Source organism: Ostrinia furnacalis, unplaced genomic scaffold (genome assembly GCF_004193835.3).
Source record: "Ostrinia furnacalis isolate ACB-3 unplaced genomic scaffold, ASM419383v2 OfSCF5816, whole genome shotgun sequence".
NCBI classification, from domain to species: Eukaryota; Metazoa; Arthropoda; class Insecta; order Lepidoptera; family Crambidae; genus Ostrinia; species Ostrinia furnacalis.
This window is the reverse complement of record NW_021136055.1, coordinates 363,743-388,975: the sequence shown is the minus strand read 5'-3', so window position 1 is coordinate 388,975 and position 25,233 is coordinate 363,743. Positions and strand designations below refer to the sequence as shown.

Below are 25,233 nucleotides of genomic sequence, written 5' to 3'. Positions count from 1 at the left end.
ATACCAAAGGAGCCCACACCTGGATTTGTAGCGAGCAGTTTTGTAAACTCTGCTGAAGTCTTTCTTGCAATAATCCATCCATAACGCATCGCTTTTCGTCAAACTGTCGACAATTACTCTGAACCGCTGACATATCTGGCGACATTTCGTGAGGTCTCTAGCTGGGAGATACGTGAAGATTAACAGCAAAAGTTCAGTTGGAAGTTTAGTAAAGTAGCAAGCCATCGAGCTCTCACCGGCTGCCAGCCACTTTCGGTAATTATGGTATTGGCTGTTATAAGCCGCGTCGAGCCACCGCCTGTAGTTCACGTACTGGTAATGCTGTGTGCAGTTAATGCCGCACAGCTCAAACAAATCTCATAATATGCATCGCCTCTTCGTTCGGCTGTTTCCAAAATCTGGTAACAACAATACACAATTTGACATACTGCGTAGATCACAGAAAATCGGGCGAGCGACCGTCCGTCCGAGGCCGACCGAAGCAAAACATAGACTAAAAAAAAGTTTTCAAACTTTTCAATAGTGATGTTTCTAGAAACGATTCGATCCGAGTGAATTTAATCGATTATTTGTGAAGATTTTCCATAAAAATGAAATTAGATTTTGTAGTAGGTAAGTAAATAAAATAAATAAGAAAATACATCAATAGTGAATAATAATTATGAAAGAAGTTAGTGAATTTTTGATTGGAAGGTGTAAATGATGTCACGATAAAATAAACTGTGTTGTCGTACCGTGTAAATCGACCTTCCATTTTTTTTTAACTTTTAGTCTATACCATCCTTTTTTTTTGGTCTTCCTTCCTTTCTGTCACTTTCAAACGAAACGTAAACAAGCAGAAGTGAATCAAAATAAAATTAATTTACCTTAATTTTCACATAGTTTCTCACCATGTCTGCATTCAAAACCTTGCGCGATGTTAGCACTAACTTCAAAAGCGATCTGCAGCGTGTTTCTACTGAACTACACTCAGCTGAAATTGGAGATAACTTAGAAGACAAGATTGCTAAGAAAATGCAAGATTTATCAGTGTTTACTTCAAAACTAAGGCTTTTACGGGCCAAACCGTTAGCTGGTAACTATCTAATTTGCTCATTCTTAACGTAGGATTATTGGTAGGATTTATTACTTTAGTTCTAACGCCAGCACAACTCCATCATGATCCTAGCAGTATTATCATATCTAAAGTGACACCTTTTTACAATTTCAACACATAATTAGTACCTCAGCAATACTTTTACACACTTACCGTGTATCCTAAATGCTAAATATACACTACATTGTTTAAAACATCAATTTATTTGCCAAAAACTGTGATAACCTAATAATTTTACATTGCCTCTTATTTTCAACAGAAAACCCACAAATAGCGGATCAAGAACGAAACGAGCAAACGACACTCAAGGAATATGAAGACACAGCAACGGCAAAGGTGTTGGAGCAGCAGATCATCAAGTTTCTAACACAGTCTCATGCTGTGAAGGCACTCATAACGTCTCCAAGTAGAAAACTGGACCCTGAACTGGTTGAGAGAAAAGAGTATGTAAATAAAATATTATTTTACACTTCAATCAAATCTTTATTATTAATCTTTATTACTCAACTTCAAATTAAAGGCTAAAACCTGTGTAATTAATTAAACAAATAATTTTTTTTTTATGCATAACAAGGCAGGTATTTGACCACAATCGCACCTGATGTTAAGTGGGATGCAGTCTAGGATGGTACATATCTGCCCTGGAAGTGCCTATTCCCTCGGGGTATGAAAAAAAAAAAAATTGTAACAGTAAATTAAAAATTGTATAATAAAATATCACGAATGATGTGACTGAGACATTTCATATAGTTCTTACTTTTTTTTAATAGTTTACATTATTATCTAGCACAATTATCTGAATAATTATTAAAATTTTCTAGTGTTAAGAATCACATCTCAACTCTACATATAAATAGATATGTTTTGATTTTGTGGCACTATTTTTGATAGAAATAACTTTTTTTAAATAAGGGCAGATTTTTCAACCGTCGGATAATTTTTAACTGAAGAATAAGTTTGGCACATTGACAGTTTTAGTACGGGAAATATGTCAAAATGACAAGGTTATTCTTCAGTTAAAAAATCTGACGATTGAAAAATCAGCCCTAAGTACCTTAATATATTTTTAATTTGTGAAGATTTTATGACATTGGATAATTTTAAATATTTTGTTACGTCGTTATTATTATTATTCTGTTTGGCTTCAATGGTGCGTATTTGAAGCACACTGGTTTCGCCAATGTCGAGTGTAAAGACACACGGTGGACAGTGGAATTTGAAGTTAGCCCGGTGATCATTTAATTCTTTTAATAAAAAATCTAATAAATCATCAAATAATTCCAGAAAGATCATCACAAGCCTCGCAGAGTTCCGTCAGCAGGAGTGCCAGTTGCGGCACCTCCAAGCGTTACTAACGGAGAGGGAGGCCCAGCTTGCAGTGGTGAGGGATCAGTGGGACACCGAGCTGGGACAGCTGAGGGACATGCGGGACGGAGTTCACGGCAATGAAGAGGTTGAGATGGGACGGTTACACAAGTAAGTAAAGATTCATCATCATCATCTCAGCCATAGGACGTCCACTGCTGAACATAGGCCTCCCCCAATGCTTTCCATGTTGATCGATTGGTAGTGGCCTGCGTACAGCGATTCCCCGTTACCCTTATGATGTCGTCCACCTTGTGGGTGGACGTCCCACGCTGCGTTTTCCGGTACGCGGCCTCCACTCCAGAACCTTGCTGCCCCATCGGCCGTCAGTTCTGTGTATTATGTGCCCTGTCTGCCACTTCAACTTGCTAATCCGTCGGGCTATGTCAGCGACTTTAGTTCGTTTACGGATCTCCTCATTTCTGATTCGATCTCGTAAAAAGACACCGAGCATAGCCCTCTCCATAGCACAATGTGCAACTTTGAGCTTCTGTATAAGGCCTATAGTGAGAGGCCACGTAAGTAAAGATTGAATACTCGTAATATCATTCAGCAGACCACAAACTTTTAGTTGGCCGAAAGTTGGGTCGGGCTGTTAATCAGTATGGAGATGTATGAAAGTGCGCACATTACACCGATTTGGTATCGGCTGATTCTTCATACAAATTAAAATAGTACCCAACTATCGCATTTCTTAATATGGCACTAGATGGCGCAAAGTATTATGTCCAAGGTTATTTATAATTATTATTTACCATTCCAGAAAACTCCGAATGCTCGTAGACAAAATGGAATCCATGAGGTGGCTGATCGCCAAACTAGTGATGTGCCGTACCGGCAACTACGATTGGCAATCGGACCCGCACAAGAGACTGAACGCCCTCAAAATGGCCAGGCAAGCTAACACAATCGAGCAGTTTTTGGAAAGCTGATAATTCCCATTTGCCCCACTGAAATTCCCATTTGTCCCCACGAAAATTCCCATTCGGTCCCACAAAATTTCCCATTCGGCCCCATTAAAATCCCATTTGGCCCTACTAAAATTTATATTTGCCTCATAAAAACTAAATTACATTAAAATTACTGATATTACAGATTGCCATGCTTATTATTATTATTAAGACTCAAGTAAGTGCAGGTAAAATTTAGATAAATCTGGATTTTGAAATAAAACAAATATTGGTGAAAATCTCTTATTATTTATTGATCTTAATTTTAGTTTATTTTATTTTATTTAAGTTCTACTTTATAATTGCATTCTTAATACCCACATTGTCCAGTAAATTAATATGTTTTTAATTACAGTACAATCTCGATTATCCGGACTTCGATTATCCGGATATCCGATTATCCGGACTCATTTTTCACGGTTTCTAATTACTGATTTAGGGTCTGGGCCCAAAAAACGAAAGGCGCCGCCAACGTAACACGGTACGGACGTCGTCTTAGTTCATTGTTAAAAGAAATGGATTCATCCATATAAATTTAGATTTTTAGACTCTAAAATGATGTTTTGAAAACCCTTTCTATTGAAAAAAGTTAATTATTATTTGATTTTACTTTGAAATCGATTATCCGGAACACCCCTGGTTTTAATTGATCCGGATAATCGGGATTCTACTGTATTAATTTATAGTTTTTGCAACTCACGATGGCGGGTTAGTAGTGGTTTCAAAACTCGAAAAACTAACAGTAGCGAGCCACCACACATGTAAAGCTCACTCGCCTTCGTGAATTGCAACAACTATACTTTCTTGACATTTCATAGACAGCAGTCAGCACTGGCATAGGGCTACCCCTTTAAGAGTTTTTTTTTTTTTTATTTTAAACAGTTTCTTAACTTATAGTCTTTTTCACGTAAGATGATCCGTATGACACTTCAAGGTTATCCATATTACGCATACTACATATGCAGATTATTTTTGAAAAAATATTTGTATTTTATTAGCAATATAATAAAAAAAAAATTAACTACTTGTCTTGAAATATATAGTAAAATCTGAGTCTATTGATTATATTTTAATTAAATACGATGTAAAAATATTTTTTATTTAATGTACGCAATGTGTGAAACGGAATAGATTTAGTGCTGGGGTATTTCTTGTTTAATAAAATCGATTATTTCCGCGGTTTATTAATCGATTACAGTGAATACTTAGTTATTAAAAACATCACAAAAATCAACTATATTTTTCGATTATTGACTTTAATAAACGCATTGAAAATAAATAAATGGTTTTTAATTCAAAGAAACAGAACCAGTACTTTTTAGGAATCGTTTTTTTGAACACGAACCATGAAATTTGAATATTATCAATAAAAAATTGTTACAATAATATTTGTAATAAAAAAAAACATGTTTTTTGTTAAATAACACCTATACAAAATATTTCTCTAAAAGTAGGTTTCACTACCTCTTCGAAAAAAATCGATAGATAAATCGCTATGGTTTAGTTATGTGACATCTCTAAATCTTTCAAACTCGAAACGTCATACGGATCATCTTAGGTGAAAAAGACTAGTGTGTATTACAAAACAATGCACGAAGCAACTTAAGTTCAGTCTTAAATCTATCTTTTAATTGGCTTAAAGAGTTAATGCTCTCTTGTGAAGTTGTTATAGTCTGGTCGCCGAGCACGTAGAATTTTTTCCAATGACCCCAAGCTACCCATCCTTTAGCTCGTGCCTAATTATATTGCTGTCGCGACTGTGCAACTGGCACCCGCAGTGAGTGTGCGATCGCGACAGCAACTTACGCGCGAGCAATAAGGATGGGTAGCTTGGGGTCATTGGACAAAATTCTACGTGCTCGGAGACCGGGCTTTAGTTTTGCGAATGTTATTGTTTTTCCTTTTTTCTTCTTTTCTATTTAAATTCGACAAATCAAAAACATCATTCTACGAGTATGCTTGAAATTGTTTTTTTTTTGTTTGAATTAAAAAATAGTAAATATCAGGATTTTAAGTAATTTGTGCAATACAAATTACAATGTTTTCAACTCGGTTCTGGGGGCGTAGTGCGAGGTTACATCAAATAAAAATGTATTGACGCTGTACAATCCATCATGCATTTAATGTAATTTTTTTACGTAAAGCCCGGTCTGTGAGCACGTAGAATTTTGTCCAATGACCCCAAGCTACCCATCCTTATTGCTCGCGCGTAAGTTGCTGTCGCGATCGCACACTCACTGCGGGCGACCGTCGTACAGTCGCGACAGCAATATAATTACGTCATTGGACAAAATTCTACGTGCTCGCAGACCAGACAAAGTCAATATTGAATACGTTCGATGTAAAATCACACTAAGCCCCTTTAAAACAGACCTGACTAACTCGCATCTTACAAAATCCCCTAAAATTATTCCCCTGGCCACACCACGCTCTCAATCCAGTCCAGATAGCTGTACACCCTAGTGTAGACCGCCGGTTGGCCCGTCTTCGCACACTTGGCCCCAAACGACGTCAAGCCCACGATGTTAAAGATGCACTGGTTTTCTTTTGACGGCACTTGGAGGGGTGATCCTGAGTCGCCCTGAAAAAAAAAAAACAATATTATTAATTTATTTACTTTAAGTTATGTATTATTCGAATTAGCAAGTATTAGCGCAGCGAGAGTTGAGGCAATAAACACAAAGTAATTTGCTTGTGTTTATGTATCAACAGCGCGTGTTTGTTAGATTGAGACTTGAATTAAAAATAGTGCACTGTTACGAGCTCGCTAGTAAGACAATATCACAACTTTCCTCCTAAATTTTTGTGTGTTCATGTACACAAGTTTTAATTACCGTGTTTGCCTCAACTCAACTCTCGCTGCTAAATAACTTGAAAAAAAAAATCAATCTGCCTAATGGCGCATCCACACATATGCCGGGTGGCTCGGCCGGCAGCCAACCCGGCGTTCATGCATCTTTTACTGGCAAGGCAGAATGAAAGCCGGCGGCATGTGTGGATGCGCCAAAAGGCGGGAATTGAACCCATGACCTTTCGCTTGCCGGGTGACTACTCTTCCTTCTGCGCTACCTAGACACTGGCAGTTCGATTATTTCAAGTTATTTATTTAGTTTCAGTAGCAACTCTAAATGCTATGAAATAATAACTAATGTATAGATGCCCCACGCTGAACTGTCCCACCAAACTCAATGACAGGGGGGCGCTACCATCGTTCAACTATATGGTTTCCAACATGGCAAAAATCGGAACCAGCGATCCGGTATTGACGGTGGCGCCCCGCTGTCAATGTCATGGATAGGACAGTTCAGTATTTTGGAACTATAACAGGTATTACCTGACACGTATCCTTTCCCCCTCTGAGTTCCCCCGCGCACATCTGTGTGTGCATAAAGCCCCTCCAAAGCCGATTGCGGATGTTTGCCAGCAGATTGTCACAGTCGTCGTTCTCGAATAACGTTAGCGACACCTTCTGTAGCTCGTTTGACGTCTGACGTGTGTCTGAAAGAAAGAAGCTTTCATCATCATCTATCTCATCATCATCATCATCATTTCAGCCATAGGACGTCCACTGCTGAACATAGGCCAATGCTTTCCACGTTGATCGATTGGTAGCGGCCTGCGTCTAGTGCTTCCCTGCTGCCTTTACGATGTCCATCATCTATCTAAATATACTATATAACTCAAAGGTGACTGACTGACATAGTGATCTATCAACGCACAGCCCAAACTACTGGACGGATCAGGCTGAAATTTGCAGGTAGATGTTATGACGTAGGCATCCGTTAAGAAAGGATTTTACGAAACTCCACCCCTAAGGGGATAAAACGGGATCCACGCGTACGAAGTCGTGAAGTCTAGTTTTAGCTATAAGACGGCCACTGCTGAACATAGGCCTCCTCCAAAGATTTCCACAAAAGCCGGTTGGTAGCGGCCTGCAACCGGCGCTTACCTGCTACCTTTGTAAGGTCGTCAGTCCACCTTATGGGTGGACGTCCTACGATGCGCTTTTCGCTACATGATTTCCACTCCAGAACCTTGCTGCCTCATTGGCGTCAGTTCTGCGTACTATGCGCCCTGCCCATTGGCTGACATTAAAAATAAAATTTATAAAAACAGCTTTGTATGAAAATTACATTAATTAAAATGATCACCATACCATTTATATGCATATGTTAACATGGGCTAGTGTCGGCTAATATTACCCATTTACCTAACACCCTGTATAAGGACATCAACTACCCTCACCTGGATCAATCACTCCCCATCCCGTAGCTATAGCCGACTTGTGCGGTGCGAAGTCTGGCCTGTTCCACAGACAGGCAGGTCTGATGTTGGAGGTGAAGGTCACTTCGGTTATCAGAAGTAGAGCGATGTCATTGTACTTGCCAGGCGGCTTGTAGTTCGGATGCTTCGTGATTTGTTTGATCGGAACCTGGAAGGTAGAAATCATGGTCATTTATTTTTTGCAATTATTTATTTTGAAGCCACGATAGCCGGACGGTGAAGGGGTCCGATTCGAGATCCGAGGAACGCGGGTTCGAATCCCACTGCCGCTCGACTATTGCGTAACACAAGTATATAGCTTACCACGAGGGGCTAACGGGACTATTAGTAATTTGTGCAATACAAAAAAAAACTTTTACAGCGATATGTTTCTGGGAGAGTAAGGATTTTTACAAAGACCTGGTCCTACACTGCCCGCATCCAGGTGCTTCCCGCGACCTTCGCCAGTGACATTGTAAAACAATCAGCAGGAAGGCGCTGGATGCAGGCCGTCGCCAACCGGCCATTGTGGAAGTCATTGGGGAAGGTTTCTGTCAGAGTAAATACAAATGAGTAGGTCATCTTCATAGAAACGCATCGAGCGCGGTTTGTATGTGGATTAGCGCGGTGTTACGCCGAATTTTGTCAGTGTGTGCGTGCGCGCCGCATACGTGTTGGCGCGCTCACATAAGTACAAACCGCGCTCGGTGCGTTTCTATGAAGATGACCTAATCATTTGTATTTACTCTGCCTATGTTCAGCTGTGGACGTCCTGTGGCTGAAATGATGATAATGATGATGAAAAATAAGTGCTTACAGTAATCGGATCAGCGCCATCAGCAACAGAGTCATCTATATTCTGATCGCCGAGCCTGACCACAGCAGGCTCAGGATACCTCGCTGACGGATCCCTGATGCAATGACCCGCAGTCACCACGAACTTGTTGCTGATCAGTGCACCTCCGCATTTGAAGTCGTAACCACCTTCGAAGTTCGTCCAGCCAATAGCTGCCTGGAATACAGAAGTGTCAGATTATTCCCATTCGCCCCCACTGGTGGGGCCAAATAGGAATTAAAGGTTCTCTTCTATGGCAATATACCTAGATGACCCACGCAGAACTCGCCCACCAAACTCAATGACAGGGGGGCGCTACCATCGTTCAACTTATATGTTTTCCAACATGGCAAAAATCGGAACCAGCGATCCGGTATTGACGGTGGCGCCCCACTGTCAATGTCATGGATAGGACAGTTCAGTATTTTGGAACTTTAACGATTTATTATGTCACACTGAACTGTCCCACCACCCGCGGCATTGACAGGGGGGCGCCACAGTCAATACCGAATCGCTGGTTCCGATTTTTGCCACGTTGGACAAACATGACACATTACCGGAGGGCGCTAATATCAATACTGGATTTAGTTTTTTATTTTTGTCACTTGACGTTTCAGAATCGTGGGACTTTATACCGATAGCTAGCGGCCGCCCGCGACTTCGTACGCGTGGATCCCGTTTTACCCCTTTAGGGGTGGAGTTTCGCAAAATCCTTTCTTAGCGGATGCCTGCGTCATAACATCTACCTGCATGCCAAATTTCAGCCCGATCCGTCCAGTGGTTTGGGCTGTGCGTTGATAGATCACTATGTCAGTCAGTCAGTCACCTTTGAGTTATACTCGTTTTCGTATAAAGTTTAGATTTGTCACAATTACCACTACTTACCATGTGTGGAAATTCACCCTGCGAAGCCTTTTCACCCCCCACTATAAGTTTGACTCCGATGTAGTCACACTTGGCGCTGGTGATAGATAATCTCTCAGGGTTCGGCAGGAGAGGGAGGAATTCCACCTTCTCCACGACAGCTTTACTGTACTCGTCGCATTCTGAAAGTAAAGAAGTATTAAATAATAGTGACTGAGTTTCTTGCGCTGCTTCTTCTGAGCACTGGCCCATTTATTGTCCCGAAGCAATGGTAGGGTTAATATTGGGACGTGTAAAAGTGCTTTTTAAAAGCCTACTTGCAAAAATAAATGAGTTTTATGATTTTTTTATTGTTCTGGTTATCTGGTACTAGCTGGCTTGGCGAAATTCGTACCGATCAGTCAATTAATGTGTGTACCACAGATCACAGAAACTAAAGGGAGATGTGCCAAGGGGGCGGGGCCGGTGTCGCAGCAATATGCCCAAAAATAGAAAGTCAGAACACATTGCTGCAGACGTCATAATGTAAGCAGGTTACATTGCTTGCGTAGTACTGAAGATTATTCGAACGTTGCGTACTGACACCGCAGTGGATAATGAGCACATATTTTGATTTCTTTGTGTGTGTGAATTTATAATGCGACACTGAGTTTCGAACTCAGCGCATTAGTTGGCATCTCTCTATAACTCTACGGTTTGGGCATGTATGGAAGTGCGCACATTACACCGGTTGATTCTTCATATTCTTCATAAAAATCGGTGGTCTGCGCCTAGTCTTATCTGGGAATCGAACCCATCCACCATCCACTAAGGCCCAGAACACACGGTGAAACGCAACTGCAACGAAACTGTAACTTCTAGTTACTTTTGAGTTGCATCCGATCAAACTGGTCGCGTCATGTGTGGTCTCTCAACGGAATCTATGGCAGAAACTTAGATGTGTGTGTTTACGACAATCGCTAAAGTTAATGAAGTAATAATTTAATTATTTATTTTTTAATAAAAGAAGCAGGTTAGGTATAATAAAACTAAGAAATGCACGGTATTATAATTTTATTTTTAAACAATAATTTATAATCCAAGTTTAAGATAGGGTAACTGTTCCTTATAATACAAGATTACCTTAGTAATTACAGGGTAAGAATTACTTAATTACTTATTCTAATTACGAGAATCTCTGAGTATTAATTGAGTTTAACAACGGACAGTAAATGTTTTTTTACATTACCTAACTTATCTACCAATAGCTCATCCATCATTTTATTAAGCAATTTTACAAAACACCTTAAATAAGTATAACACTGAGTATTACAGGACAAAATAAATATGCGAACATCAGGCCTCCCCAACTTCTAGCAACATATAGAAAAAATATCTAGATACACTTTACGGCGTCTTAAGTGGGGGAAAGACTGGGACTTTTCAAAATTTTACCGGGGGCAACTGGGACATTATTTTTTACGAATTCCCAGTTGCCCCCAGTGGAATAACCGCCCGTCCGGCTGGCCAGTGGGGAGTGTAGGCCAAATCCTCCATTTGCCTCTGGTAAATTAGAGGGTCGTGCTCCTGCAGTGGAGACTAAATGACCCGATGATGAGTTTACTCATAATATGTGACACAGGACTGCAAATTACAGGTTTAGCGCTTATTGAGTTATTGTCTGAGGTATGTTGGTCTCGAAGCGCTGGTAGGGTAAAAAGATTATGAGACATGTAGAGGCTCCTTAAGAGCAAAATGACGATTTGTAAGAACTATTTATTAGTCTAAACAAATAAAGAAATTTTGACTTTGACTTTTGACTTAAGTATAGGAGGGGCACGGGAGGGTGTTTTCAAAGGGCGATGTTCTTCTATTATGCTTCAGATTTGTATGCTCTGTCATGTCATATGCCAATATTACCCCTCCCGTGCCGCTTCCATATCTCAGGCACGGACTCTTAAGCGCTAGACCTATACAGGGTGTTAAGTAAATGGGTATATGAGCCGACACTAGCCCATGTTAACATGGGCATATAAATGGTATGGTGAAGTCAGAAAATTGATATCATCATTTTAATTATTTTAATTTTCATACAAATCGGATTTTATAAAATTTATTTTACCTAACACCCCGTAGCACAGAATAAGTAATAGTACAGGTACAGAAGGATTACTCCGCAAGACGATTTAAATAAATGTGAGTCTTGCTACGACGCGATACAGTGGAATTCAGCTCGCACAGCACTACGTACCTACAATTTTATTCACCTACAAGTTTTGTCTCTTTCTATCGCGTGCCTCTGAACTCTTCTTACGCTGTTAGGGTTGCTGTCTGTCTAGTAAAAAAATAATTAATCTACTTATTTGTAATGAGGTACGTATGTAGGTAAATACGCATTCATTATGGAAAACCTTGAGTAGAGGCCTTTGTCCAGCAGTGGACGTCATTTGGCTGAAACGAACGAACGCATTCTGAGCAGTAGTCATGGTAGGTTAGGTTCCTATACTATCCTAAGAATTATTGATTACCTACATGGCCAACATACCTTTCAGCATCTTTGGGAAGCGAAAAAAAAAGATAAATCCGGTAGATTTCTTTTCGAATTTAAACACCCGAACGCCGCACAATAATATTTCTTTCTCTTTATGTCAATTTTTAAATAATACTTCGATCATAGAATTAGGTACTACAACGCACGCCAGCGTCCTGACGGGCGCGAGCGTGACACTCGACTGATATAATACCCGCCGGCGGGGCGCTTCGCTGTAGGTAATTATCGGATGTACCGCGCGGAGTGAGCCAGGCCTGCCCGTAGATAGAAGAATGAAGGTCATAGCAGACTTATCAACTCGGAAAGGAATCAACACTTTCGCTAGCTGTCATCGCGATCGCGAGGCGAGGCGTTTATGTTACGGTGCGGATGTGTGCGTTGCAGTATGGAGTTTCATACAAAGAAAGACCGCCTCGAGTCGATACGGTTACGATCCCTTTCCGGGTTGATAAATTTGCTACGTCCTTAAGCCGTGTCAGCCGTGTTCTTTTAAACTATTTGCTATCACAATTCTTTATAGTTCTTGATTTTTATCCGCATTGAAACTCAACTGCAGTTGCATCATAGGCGAATTAATCTCAATATTTCTTTTATCTCCAAGTTGCCTTGCTTTCACTCTTATCTTTTCCAAACTTGCTTTCTCACAAACAACAGGGTTAGATACCATTTTTAGATGCTTTTTTGTCAAATTCCCTGATTCTGCTTCAAACAGTACATCCGTAATTATTTTCTCAGCGAATCTTCGTTGTTCTTTGGATAGGTTCTTGAGTTTCAAAGCCCACAGCTGGGCTAAAAGCTCTTCTGTTCTCGTGTCTCGTTCGGAATCGATTGAGAGGATCGTCTTTCTGATGGAGTCTTCTATGCGGTCGATGTCGTAGACCTGGAAAAGAAGATAATATGATTAATATAAGTTAGTATTCCTAAAGCCCATTTGTAAAGGTAAACAATTCATAATAATTGTTAATTTCATAACTAAATTATTTAACTAGATGTTGAGGATTTTTCCCGTCGGCCCCACCAGGCTTGTCCCCACCAGTTTATTTAATTATATATTTTTATTCCCGCTGTCCCTACTCCTCCGGCAGGTGAAGCGGATTCAACGGCAATTAAAAAACTAATATTTTTTAAAATTTGTATCTACTAAGTAGTAGCTTCTGATTTTTTTCTTAAAAACTGGTAAAATTACAAACCCATGACTTTTCATACAAAGTCATAACCGCTAAGACTGACACCCTGACACCCCAGTGATTTGGACTGAGTTTTCGGTGGGGCAAAATGTGCATTTTAAGGAAACTACTGATACCCATTTAAAACTGTATCTATTCAATTTATGTATTTGTAAGCTGTTTGTTTTCTGAACAAAACAAAATAAAAATAAGTAAAACAATTCTGGGTTTTTGGTCAATACAAAATGGTTCATTCAAAATTTTCTTTAATATGAGTTATCTAAATACGTTTTTACTAGGTACTTACTTCATCTGACAAGGGTTGCACTGATACATTGTCTACTTCGTCATCTGTAAAAATTGATAATTAAATATTAACAATTTTATAATTTACGTTAAAAATGACTTACATAAACTAAATGTAACTTTTGTATAAGCAACAAGAAAAGCGTTTGAAAATGATCGACTTACCTTAACTTTAGTAAAGATTTATTAAACACCACACGATATCATTAAATAAGCAATACAGAAAATAAAACACATTTGAATTTTGTAAGATCAAAGCACGAATTTTCTTAACGTGAGCACGTAGAATTTCGTTCAATGACCCCAAGCTACCTATTCTTATCGCTCGCGCGCGCGTATTTATATTGGTGTCGCGACTGTGCGACGGGTGGCAGCAGTGAGTGCGAGCGCGACAGCAATATAATTACGCGCGAGCAATAAGGATGGGTAGCTTGGGGTCATTGGATGAAATTCTACGTGCTTGACGACCGGACTATAGGTAGTTGTTGGGTTAAGGTAAGGAGATGTGATAGTTGATGCGATACTCAAATTAAATTGCGAAAATTAGTTCGGTAAAATTGGTAATAGAAGAGAGGCACAGATGAAAGCCAATTTAGTGCAGACGATAGCATATCAATCTAAACTAATTGTGGCAACTTAAGTACAACCTGTGGCCTAATTCACGTAAGTTTTATACGCAAACGATTCGAAGACGAAATTTGTTCATGCTAGAGGTACAGGTGCGCATTTAACTCTACCGGGTTGGTAGTAGTTGTAATTACACTTTTAATGTCCCATTATTAACCCTACCACTGCAGAGGTAGACCTGCTTCGGGACTGAGTGTCCCAGTACTGAATTTGACATCGCTTTTTAAGTGTCCCGTGTGAATTATTATTACACACTGTATGCATTATAAAGTGACTCGTGAATTGTTTACAGTCAACGTCAAATATGTAGTTCGTGACACCCAAAGTAGCCAAAAAGTTCGCAACACGTCTCTTTTTGGCCAATTTGGGTGTCACGAACTATTTGACACTATCTGTACGTACCATAAAGAATAAAGAAGTCCAACAATAAACCGCCCTAGCTATGACATTGTCAGGAGGGCGCTACTATTAATACTGAGTTGTTGGTTTTAGATTTTTGCCACTTGGCGTTTCAGAATCGTGGGACTACATAAAGGTAATAAAAATAATAAATATTTCACTTACTTTTCTCGCTTACTCTTCTGGTGTCTGTAGGAATCGTACTAAATCTATTCTCGACACTGGGAGTGATCACGGGGGGGTTAGGACTGACATCCTGGGGACGGGGACTGTCATCCTGGGGGCGGGGACTGTCATACTGGGGCCGAGGACTGTCATCCTGGGGGCGGGGACTGTCTTCCTGGGGACGGGGACTGAAAAATAAATGTTTAATGCATATTAATTCACTAAAAACAAAGACAGCATGTATTGTTCTTGTTTAAAGAAGTTGTTCTTGTTTTTGCTAAACATATGGTACGGAACTATTCCTACGCTCCCACTGCTGCAACTCCTGTGTAGCCAGGATCTACAGCTTGACCTCCTTTAACCCAAGCAGTGAAGGTTAAGTTTGTCCCGGGGGAAAGTTTAACTGTCATTGGCCCCGCAACGAAATTAATCAGAAGAACATAGGAGGAGTTCGAAATTAAGTTTCGACTTCCATCCATTGCAAAGCGGATGACAGGTTACAAAAAAAGGATATATGGATAGATGGATACTTACACATTATTGAACTGACTGACAACATTGAAGGCGGGGATGCCATCCTTGCAACAGACGAGGGTTGTCCCAAATGGGCTGTACAGGCAGAGGGTCGGACGGACGCCATTTTCACTGAAAAGATATTTTATAAAGCCCGGTCTCCGAGCACGTAGAATTTTGCCCAATGAACCCAAGCTACGAATCCTTATCGCTCAATAATAATTATGTTGCTCGGTGACCAGACTATAGTAAAAATTGCTTGCTTGCTTGTGGGAAACGAACCTAGTCTTTCGCTTGCTATACTGCTCTGACCTGTGAGCAACCGAGACGTTGGGTCATCATCATCAACATTTCAGCCACAGGACGTCCACTGCTGAACATAGGCCTCCCCAATGATCATCATTATCCATCAAGAGTTTCTTTGTTGTGGGTAAAAAATGTAGACGTCGCGTTGCAGTCGCGACACAATCGCGTGAAAATGAAAATGAAAAATGAAAAGTTGTGTTAAATGTTTAAAAACAATAGGTGAAAATTGACATTATTATGATGTGACAGAGCATCTTCCGGCTCGTGGTCGCCACTCAAGAACTTTCCTGCCCCAGCGGCCGTCAGCTCTACGAGCTATGTGCCCTGCCCACTGCCACTTGATTTTAGCGATTCTGCGAGCTATGTCAGTCACTCTGGTTCTCCTGCGGATCTCCTCATTTCTGATTCGATCACGCAGGGAAACTCCGAGAATAGCACGCTCCATCGCCCTTTGGGTGACCTTGAGCCTTCTTATGAGGCATAGTTCTTGAGTGGCGACCACGAGCCGGAAGACGTAGCGTGGGCAGGCCTCCCACTAGGTGGACCGACGATCTGGTGAAGGTCGCGGGAGGCGCCTGGATGCGAGCGGCGCAGGACCGGTCTTTGTGGAAATCCTTGGGAAAGGCCTTTGTCCAGCAGTGGACGTCTTTCGGCTGAAACGAACGACAGAGCATACAAATCTGAAGTCTCGCTGACGTTTCACCGTCACAAAAACACCCTTACGTGCCGCTCCCATGCCTCAGGCACTCATTCAAGCGCTATAAAGATGACCCACGCTGAACTGTCCCACCAAACTCAATGACAGGGGGGCGCTACCATCGTTCAACTAGATATATGGTTTCCAACATGGCAAAAATCGGAACCAGCGATCCGGTGTTGACGGTGGCGCCCCACTGTTATGTCATGGATAGGACAGTTCAGTATTTTGGAACTATACCTATGACTTACTGGTAAGCTTTTCTGGCTGAGTCGCAGGATTCAGCTGGGGTACACTTGCCGATGGTCTGTGTGTAGTTGTCCACGCATCGATCACCGACTGTTGAGAAAAATCTAAGTCAATTATTTTGTTCAGGCACACTCAGCGTCAAATAGTTCGTGACACCCAAAGTAGCCAAAAATTTCGTCTTTGTTACAATTGGAATAAGGTTGTGCTGTCAACTTTTTGGCCGCTTTGGGTGTCACGAACTATTTGATGCTGAGTAAAGCCCGGTCTCTGAGCACGTAGAATTTTGTCCAATGACCCCAAGCTACCCATCCTTATCGCTCGCGCGTAATTATGTTGCTGTTGCGCTCGCACACTCACTGCGGGTGCCCGTCGCACAGTCGCGACAGCAATATAATTACGCGCGAGCGATAAGGATGGGTAGTTTGGGGCCATTGGACAAAATTCTACGTACCTACTCGGCGACCAGACTATACCTTATTTATTTAGACCGACCGACCGACTACAGAATTTTAGTCGGCTGATAGTTGATCGGTTTCTAATTTGTATGAGAAGTCGGCCGATACCAAATCGGTGTGCACTCATGCTGCTCAACTACTAAATAAACGGGCGACAAAAAAATCTGCAGGATACTTACTTTATTGATAAATTCCAAGATAAAAAAAACTTCAAAAATCGTTAGTTCCTGAAAACCAAGTTAGTTTTCGATTGGCTGAAAAATGTGATTTTTGGTAACCTTGAAATTAATAGTCAATTGAAATAACCGTCCGTATTCACAAACATTACTGTGAGGTCTCACAGTGCGCGTGGACGCACAGGGTGACACACGAACCAATCATAGAGCTTTAATCGACGTTGTGCGTTCGATTAGCTGCTTCACTTAAGCAAGCATCGTTTGTTTGTGAATAGGGTGTAAAAAAGTAGAGCCGTTTACGTAACAAGCATGATCAAAACCCCCGACGAAAAACCAAACTTCTTCTTCCAACTCCNCGGGCAGGCCACAACTTGACTGGCGCAGCCGGTAGGATTTCCGCGACGCGAAAACACTTAACTTCAGTGCGCGCCGGGCACTTTCTTGTTGCCTTAAACGGAAATCCACCGAACAAACAAATTTGTCAACTTGGAAAAGCCTCTACGACCGCACCTGGAGATTATTCGTCGGCAGACTCAACTTCGAGTGATGGGCAGTTTGTGAGTAGACCAAAATCGCTATTCCTTTCTATCCTGTCATATTCGATCCTAGATAAGTGTCTGAATCTAAAATTGCATATTTTTCAAACATCAAAAGTAAGTAATTTTATTTTCTTTGCTAGTTTAAGTTAATGTGTTTTTTGTGTGAAAAACCGTATTTGTGAAAGAGAAATCCTAATCACTCATATAGGTAACTAGCTTTCCGCCCGCGGCTTCGCCCGCGTGGAATTTTGTCTGTCACAGAAAAACTTTATCGCGCGCGTCCCTGTTTCAAAAACCGGGATAAAAACTATCCTATGTTCTTTCCCGGGACTCAAACTATCTCTATGCCAAATTTCATCAAAATCGGTTGCGAGGTTTAAGCGGGAAAGCGTAACAGACAGACAGACAGACAGACAGACAGACAGACAGACAGAGTTACTTTCGCATTTATAATATTAGTTGGGATAAAATAAAAAAGTATTAATTTATGAAAAGGAAATCCCGATCATAAAGTGAAAAAATTAATTGAAGTTAAAAGAAATTAATTAAAGTAAAAGGAAATTAATTGTGTTTATTAAGTGTTAAGTTTAGTTAATAAATTGTACATCTTACTTAGAATTTAATCACGTTCAGTCGTTTATAGAGTGATACAAAAATCGATCACATCCATTAACACCAACGTGAATAAATAAACAAAACATGGACCGCATCGTACAAATACCGCGTGAAATGAGTAGTGTCATCCCCGTCTTCAACGGCGATGAAAAATTACTCAACTTGTTTATACAAAAGTGCGAATATGTAATTAGAACGTGTAGAGTAGATGGAAACCCGGACCAAGACCTATACGTATACCACGTAATTACTTCAAGATTAACGGGAAAAGCAGCAACGCTCATTAGCGAGCGCCAAGACATTTCAACCTGGACAGAGCTAAAGCTAGCACTTGAACAGTACTTCGGTGACCCGCGATCCGAAGAATGCATAGCAATAGAGTTGGAAACATTGAAAATCACCAGTAGCGAATCATACCTAGATTTCTGTAACAGAATACAACACGTAAAAGGTACGTTAATTGCAAAAGTTAATTTAATAGCAGATGAAAATTTGAAACGAAGTAAAGCTATAATTTATGACAATTTAGCCATGAATGTCTTTTTATACAATTTACCCGAGGACCTTCTTAGAATAGTCCGCTTAAAAGGTTGCAGCTCATTAAAGAGTGCCCTCAGTATTGTGTTAGAGGAAGTAAATTTCCTTCATCAATATAACTCACGAAACAAAATGCTCAAATCAAATTTCTTTCAACCAAGACCACAACCAATGGTCAACAACCCGTTTACGCCCAATCCAAACACAATGGGATTAAAACAGTTCTTTGACCCGCAACCACAATTTAAAGGGTTATGCCCACTTAGTATGATTAGCCCACTTAGTATATTGACCTTTGGCCTGAGGTGGACAGACATTACAGCATGTAATTTGTTATTTATTAAATAGTCTATCCCAGTAAGAAACAGAATATAAATATCATTTTGTATACAAGTCCTTAAAAAAATTTTTTTTTTGCTTAAGACTAGAAAGGTTAGAAGCAAAATAAAACACCATATTTTTTATTATTATTATTTTAATCTGACTCATGGGTCAATAAAATATTGTCTAGGAACAAGGCAGGTGGAAATACATGTTCCTGATACCTTGCCCAGCTCAAAAACCACAAAATTGTCATAACATGAGCACAGCAACCTACTGTTATTCGGCCAATATCAGGGCAAATGAATCCTCGTCCCATCATGTGTTTGTTGGGGCTCCACAGCATGTGCAGCAGCTCGATCAGCTCACTGCCACTTAAGGATGACATATTTGGTCAGATCCCCGCAGCTGAAACAAAGAAATTAATTATGGTATCATTCAAAATTCATTCTTTAACATATTGAGATGTGATGTCAATTTTTATCACCTAGAAATAAATAATAAAAAAACCAAACTAATTCAATTTAAACCACACCAAAAGAAAAAAGTTAATCTTAGTCCAGTTACAGAAAAAATAAATATTGAAGAAATAAGTGAATTTAACCTCCTTGGCATAACATTAGATACCCACTTAAATTGGAAAAAGCATGTTGAAACTGTTAAATTAAAAATATCTCAATTTCTTTATGCACTGGGTGTACTAAAAACTAATTCGTCGAAAGAATCGGCCCTCACGGCATACTACGCCTACGCGTACGCGTGGCTGCGTTACGGCATTATCATGTGGGGTCATAGCTGTGATGCTAAAGACTTATTTGTAAGCCAAAAAAAGTGTTTACGAATAATCGTTAATATAAAACAGAGAGTCAGCTGTAAACCTCATTTCATTAGAGAGAAAGTACTAACTTTACCATCCTTATACATTTTAGAAGCGGCAATGTTTGTCAGAAAACACACTTACCTATTTCAGCATGATCAAAACCCCCGACGAAAAACCAAACTTCTTCTTCCAACTCCTAATTCAGAAATGTTCAGAAATAGTCCTGCCTACCGTTGTATACAAATTTATAACAAGCTGCCTGATAATGTAAAAAATATACCTAAAGATCACTTATTCAAAGATAAATTAAAGACATTTTTAATAAGTAAAAGTTTTTATAATGTTAAAGAATTTATGGAGGAAAAACATAGTATTTCATGTTAAGTTGGTAAATAAATATTGTTTTAACTGTAATGATTATACATTATAATATTTTTAAGTTACTTGCAATTGTATGATATATTTATAAAATTTATAAGTAGGTAGACTTTAGATTTATAATAATTGTTAATAATATTTAATAATTGTTATTTGTATTGCTGTACCCAACCGGGTGTGCATTTGTATGTTAGTACCTAGTACCTAACAATATACAATGTATCTATTATGTGCAATAAATAAATAAATAAATAAATAAATAAATAACTACATTATCTAACGTAGTTATTGGAATTATATTTCCTCTATGATAAGTATGTGAAGATAATGTGTATCAGCCCGTATATTTCAAAGTTATTTAGAAATTTTAGACCAACATCCCATGCAGGTGGTTATTATCATGGCATTTTAACTCAATTATAGACCATAAGGTTGGGTAAGAATCGATTTTCATAAAAACTCATTTTAATTTTAAAAGTAGGCTTTTAAAAAGCACTTTTACACGTCCGGCGCGTCCCAGTATTAACCCTACCACTGCTTCGGGACAATAAATGATGCTTCAAATGATGCGAACTCCCCTACCCGTCTTGCCAAATCCTCCATTTCATCATCATCATCATCATTTCAGCCACAGGACGTCCACTGCTGAACATAGGCCTCCCCCAATGCTTCCCATGTTGATCGATTGGTAGCGGCCTGCGTCCAGCGCTTCCCCGATACCTTTACGAATGGAGGCCGCGTACCGGAAAACTCAGCGTGGGACACCACCTACAAGGTGGACCGACGACAATCCTCCATTTGCCTCTGGTAAATTAGAAAGGGTCGTGCTCCTGTATTGGAGACAATGACCTAATGATGACGACATGCTCTACGATTAATTTTACGTTTCTAAATGTCAATAGTCAAGGTCACTCACCTTGTACTTGGTAGCTGCTTTCGACCAGTGCGAATACGAGGAAAACGATGACATTCCAAGAAATCATACTGCATCTAATTTATTAGTTATCCAGTTTGTGTGTGGATCAGTCTGTAACAAATATTGATTGAAATTGAAAGTGCAATTAAAATCTATACTTCTATACTATATTATAAATGCGAAAGTAACTCTGTCTGTCTGTTTGTCTGTCTCTCTTTCACGCCTAAACCACTGAACCGATTTTGATGAAATTTGGCATAGAGATAGTCCGAGTCCCGGGAAAGGACATAGGATAGTTTTTATCGCGGTGTTTGAAACAGGGACGCGCGCGATAAAGTTTTTCTGTGACAGACAAAATTCCACGCGGGCGAAGCCGCGGGCGGAAAGCTAGTCTAGTAAATAAATAAATATTCTTCCAGTTTCAAACCAAGCATTTGCACTGCGGGTGTTAACCAATGGAATTATTTTTCAAAAACCAGAAGTCAAATTAGTATGATTCAGTCAGAGTCGAATAAGTAGCTAAATATTGAAAAATACAATTAATTTTATAAAAGTAACTAGCGGCCGCCCGCGACTTCGTACGCGTGGATCCCGTTTTACCCCCTTAGGGGTGGAGCTTCGTAAAATCCTTTCTTAGCGAATGCCTACGTCATAACATCTACCTGCCATGCCAAATTTCAGCCCGATCCGTCCAGTGGTTTGGGCTGTGCGTTGATATATCACTATGTCAGTCAGTCAGCTTTGAGTTTTAATAAGAAAGTGCCCACAATTTGGATAAGGCCGCCGTCGCGTAACATAAGCACGAAGCCAATGTTCATGTACAGTTTGTACAGTCAGCGTCAAACATTTCGTGACACCCGAAGTGGCCAAAAAGAATGATGATGAAGATGATGTGACGAACTTATTGGCTACTTTATTTGTGTATTGTCGCGAACTATTTTTAACGCTGAGTGAGGTACTTAATTGTTTTTTTGTGCTTTTTTTAGTATACTGCGCTGCACGACTTTACTGTGGCTTTACCCAGGCATCGAACTTGGGGATTCCCTGTCATTTGACAGAGGCACAACAATCTTTACCATCCCGTAGCGCATCAGAATTTTTATTTGTGTAAAAACATGGTACACTAGTTTCTGCCCGCGGCTTCACCCGCGTTAAATTTAGTTTGTCACATATCGTCATTATAAACTATAGCCTGTCTTATTCAGGGTTATAAACAATAATACTGTAAAGTTTCATCAAAATCCGTTCAATAGTTTTTGCGTGAAATAGTAACAAACATCCAGACACCCAGACATTCAAACTTTCGCATTTATACTAAAAATAATAAATAATAATATATTAAGTAGGAAGAAGGATATAAAGATGTACAGATTTCAGTAGTGCACATTAATTTGTAGGTAATGACAAATAGCATGCATCATTTTCAATAAAATGTAACTACAATGGTTATTGATTTAAGAGGAAAATGCAGATCTTAAACAATAAACGGGTCTTTACCTTAAGAGCAATAATTTCCACATTTGTTTTTTGTTTGAAATAAATAACTTAATTGCCCTAGTTTTATTGTTATACATTTTAATAATACCTATCTATGAAATTGCCGTTTTGTATGCGTTTAGCGAAAAGCCTTTCAATATCTATTACAAAAAATATAATATTTTTCTTAGGAATGTCAAGTTTAATTCTTTTTGCGTTTATATTAAGACTACATTAAGCTCTATGACAAATGATTAAAATTTGCGATAATGCATACCTACACAACTTTAGATTTATTAACTTAGAATCAAGCGTAAACCCGTAAGAAAAACTGAAGGTACCTAATCAATATCAACAATCAGTCAGTATCAATGTTTAAAAACCTGTATAATAAAAGAATAGTAGGTAAATCATGATGTAACAATACAAAAACTTCGCAATTATCAAATTTTATCCGCTATTTAAAATTCAATTAAAGAGACCAATAAAAAGAACAAAAACAGGATAAAATTATAAAATCGATATTATTGTGCGCATGAACATATTTGTTTGTATTGGTCTGGGTGTTTTCTGTCTAAAGATATAATAAATTAATTAGTTATACAGGCACAGAATAATAATAAGTACTATACAGGGTGTTAGGTAAATGGGTATATGAGCCGACACTAGCCCATGTTAACATGGGCATATAAATGGTATGGTGGAGTCAGAAATTTGATATCATCAAACATCAGTTGACAACACAACCACAACCTTATTCCAAATTGTAAGATTGTAACAAAGACGTGTTGCGAACTTTTTGGCTACTTTGGGTGACACGAACTATTTGAAGCTGACTGTATACGGCATGTCAAGCTAAAAATGTGACGTCTTATGTAGTTTGTGATAGAGGTGAGTTTGCAACGGAATGTTAACACTGATGTGCTGGTTTGTAAAAAATATTGGTCTTCTAAAATGTTACTTTAGATGACGTCCCAAGCAAAACTGGTTTTAACTAAGAAGGATGTACCATAATATCGATTTTATTACCTATTTCCAATCATTTTATTGTACCCTAAAAAAATAACACTAAAAGCTAAATATAAAATGCTTAATAATAAAACTTACCGCAGTTAAAAATTTAAGTTAAATGCAAAAAAAACACTAATGTCACTGGCACAAAATCTATAAATATGTGTGAACCTGTCTGTGACTTACAATACACTAGCTGGTTATGTTTACATCGTGTATGAAACTGGTTTTTAGTTAGTCATCTTTTGGTTTGCGAAGCTCGTGCATAAAAGTACAGGTATTTCTTGTTTATAAGTTAGAACTTAGGTAGGTATAAGGAAAGAATATTTTGATAAAGAATGCGTAATAAATTCAGAGAACTGCTCCTGAACCAATATGTAGCGATTACCGTTATATTTATATTTTAACCGGCAGACAGTGGTGACTGAGTTTGTTGCGGCGCTTCTTCTCAGCACTTGCCAAATGTTGGTCTCGAAGCGCTGGTAGGGCAAAAAGATTATGAGACATGTGAAGGATCCATCTACCTCTCATTCCCATCGCTGCAACTCCTGTGTAGCCAGGATCTACAGCTTGGCCGCCAATAACCCAACCAAAGTGGTGAAGGATCCTTAAGAGAAAAAATGTAAAGTTTTTTTTATTAGTCTTTTTTTATTTTAATGTTCGACGATTTGTAAGCACTATTTTTAATAGTCTATGTCAATAAAGGAATTTGACTTTTTTGACTTTGATGAAAGAAGTTGTAAATGGGACATCTTTACTCCAACTTGAAGGGATTGGGGGATCAGCTTTCATGCATTAATATCAATAATTTCGTAATTACAGTTAAGTACTTGTACTTGCTCTTACTAAAGTTTTCGAGTGGCGACCAAGGGCCGGAAGACGTAGTGTGGGCAGGCCCACCACTGGGCGGACCGACGATCTGGTGGAGGCCGCGGGAAGTAGGTACCTGGATGCGGGCAACGCAGGACCGGTCGTTATTGACGCTGTAGGTGTTGGACGTAATTTGGCTAATACAGTATACTTGATACTTAATTTTGATTGACTCCTATCTGTAGAGTCTTTGTCACTTTTCTCGTGGATGTCGTAAGAGGCGACTAAAGGACCAATATGCGAACATCAGGCCTCCCCAACCCGTCTGGCCAGCGTGATATTTGCCTCTGACAAAGGTGACTGAGTTTCTTCCGCCACTTCTTCTCAGCACCAGCCCATATGTTGTCCTGGACCTTAATTTAAGCACTTACTAAATAAAAAGCTTTGATAAAGGGTTGTCCTCCTACAGCTCCAACTCCTAAGCATGACCCTCTATTTACCAGAGGCAAATGGAGGATTCGCTGAGAGAAGTCGCTGACATAGCCCGACGGATTAGCAAGCTGAAGTGGCAATGGGCAGGGCACATAGTACATACGCAGAACTGACGGCCGATGGGGCAGCAAGGTTCTGGAGTAGAGGCCGCGTACCGGAAAACGCAGCGTGGGACGTCCACCCACAAGGTGGACCGACGATATCATAAAGGTAGCAGGAAGGCGCTGGACGCAGGCCGCTACCAACCGGGCAGCATGGAAAGCATTGGGGGAGGCCTATGTTCAGCAGTGGACGTCCTATGGCTGAGATGATGATGATGATGATGATGATGAAATGGAGGATTTGGTATACCTTCC

The 25,233-nt window shown here is 39.7% G+C and overlaps 2 protein-coding genes across 2 annotated transcripts; one reads left to right on the top strand and one right to left on the bottom strand.

Moving 5' to 3' along the window:
• The first annotated feature begins 801 nt into the window (after positions 1 to 801).
• LOC114361544 (uncharacterized) lies at positions 802 to 3,538 on the top strand. Its single transcript, XM_028316608.1, has 4 exons — positions 802 to 1,075; positions 1,356 to 1,539; positions 2,381 to 2,572; positions 3,225 to 3,538. The coding sequence occupies exons 1-4, from the start codon at positions 892 to 894 to the stop codon at positions 3,391 to 3,393; spliced, it is 729 nt and encodes a 242-aa protein (XP_028172409.1). The 5' UTR covers positions 802 to 891; the 3' UTR covers positions 3,394 to 3,538.
• Positions 3,539 to 5,660: 2,122 nt separating this feature from the next.
• On the bottom strand, positions 5,661 to 23,772 carry LOC114361541 (serine protease snake-like). The gene is made up of 10 exons (XM_028316604.1): positions 23,672 to 23,772; positions 21,089 to 21,199; positions 16,334 to 16,421; positions 15,101 to 15,211; positions 14,567 to 14,754; positions 9,395 to 9,555; positions 8,492 to 8,686; positions 7,657 to 7,843; positions 6,746 to 6,909; positions 5,661 to 5,992 (listed from the first exon to the last, which is right to left on the bottom strand). Exons 2-10 carry the CDS (start codon positions 21,153 to 21,155, stop codon positions 5,819 to 5,821), a joined length of 1,335 nt encoding a protein of 444 aa, XP_028172405.1. The 5' UTR covers positions 21,156 to 21,199; positions 23,672 to 23,772; the 3' UTR covers positions 5,661 to 5,818.
• Positions 23,773 to 25,233: the final 1,461 nt, after the last annotated feature.

What these genes read in the sequence shown, in the direction of transcription:
- LOC114361541 (XM_028316604.1), bottom strand. Translation starts at nt 21,155, where the DNA reads ATGATTTCTTGGAATGTCATCGTTTTCCTCGTATTCGCACTGGTCGAA. An exon ending in TCAGCCAGAAAAGCTTACCA is followed by an intron (nt 15,212 to 16,333) that starts GTAAGTCATAGG and finishes ATATCTTTTCAG; the next exon opens with TGAAAATGGCGTCCGTCCGA. An exon ending in AGGGTGAATTTCCACACATG is followed by an intron (nt 8,687 to 9,394) that starts GTAAGTAGTGGT and finishes TCTGTATTCCAG; the next exon opens with GCAGCTATTGGCTGGACGAA.
- LOC114361544 (XM_028316608.1), top strand. Translation starts at nt 892, where the DNA reads ATGTCTGCATTCAAAACCTTGCGCGATGTTAGCACTAACTTCAAAAGC. An exon ending in ACGGGCCAAACCGTTAGCTG is followed by an intron (nt 1,076 to 1,355) that starts GTAACTATCTAA and finishes TATTTTCAACAG; the next exon opens with AAAACCCACAAATAGCGGAT. An exon ending in GAGATGGGACGGTTACACAA is followed by an intron (nt 2,573 to 3,224) that starts GTAAGTAAAGAT and finishes TTACCATTCCAG; the next exon opens with AAAACTCCGAATGCTCGTAG.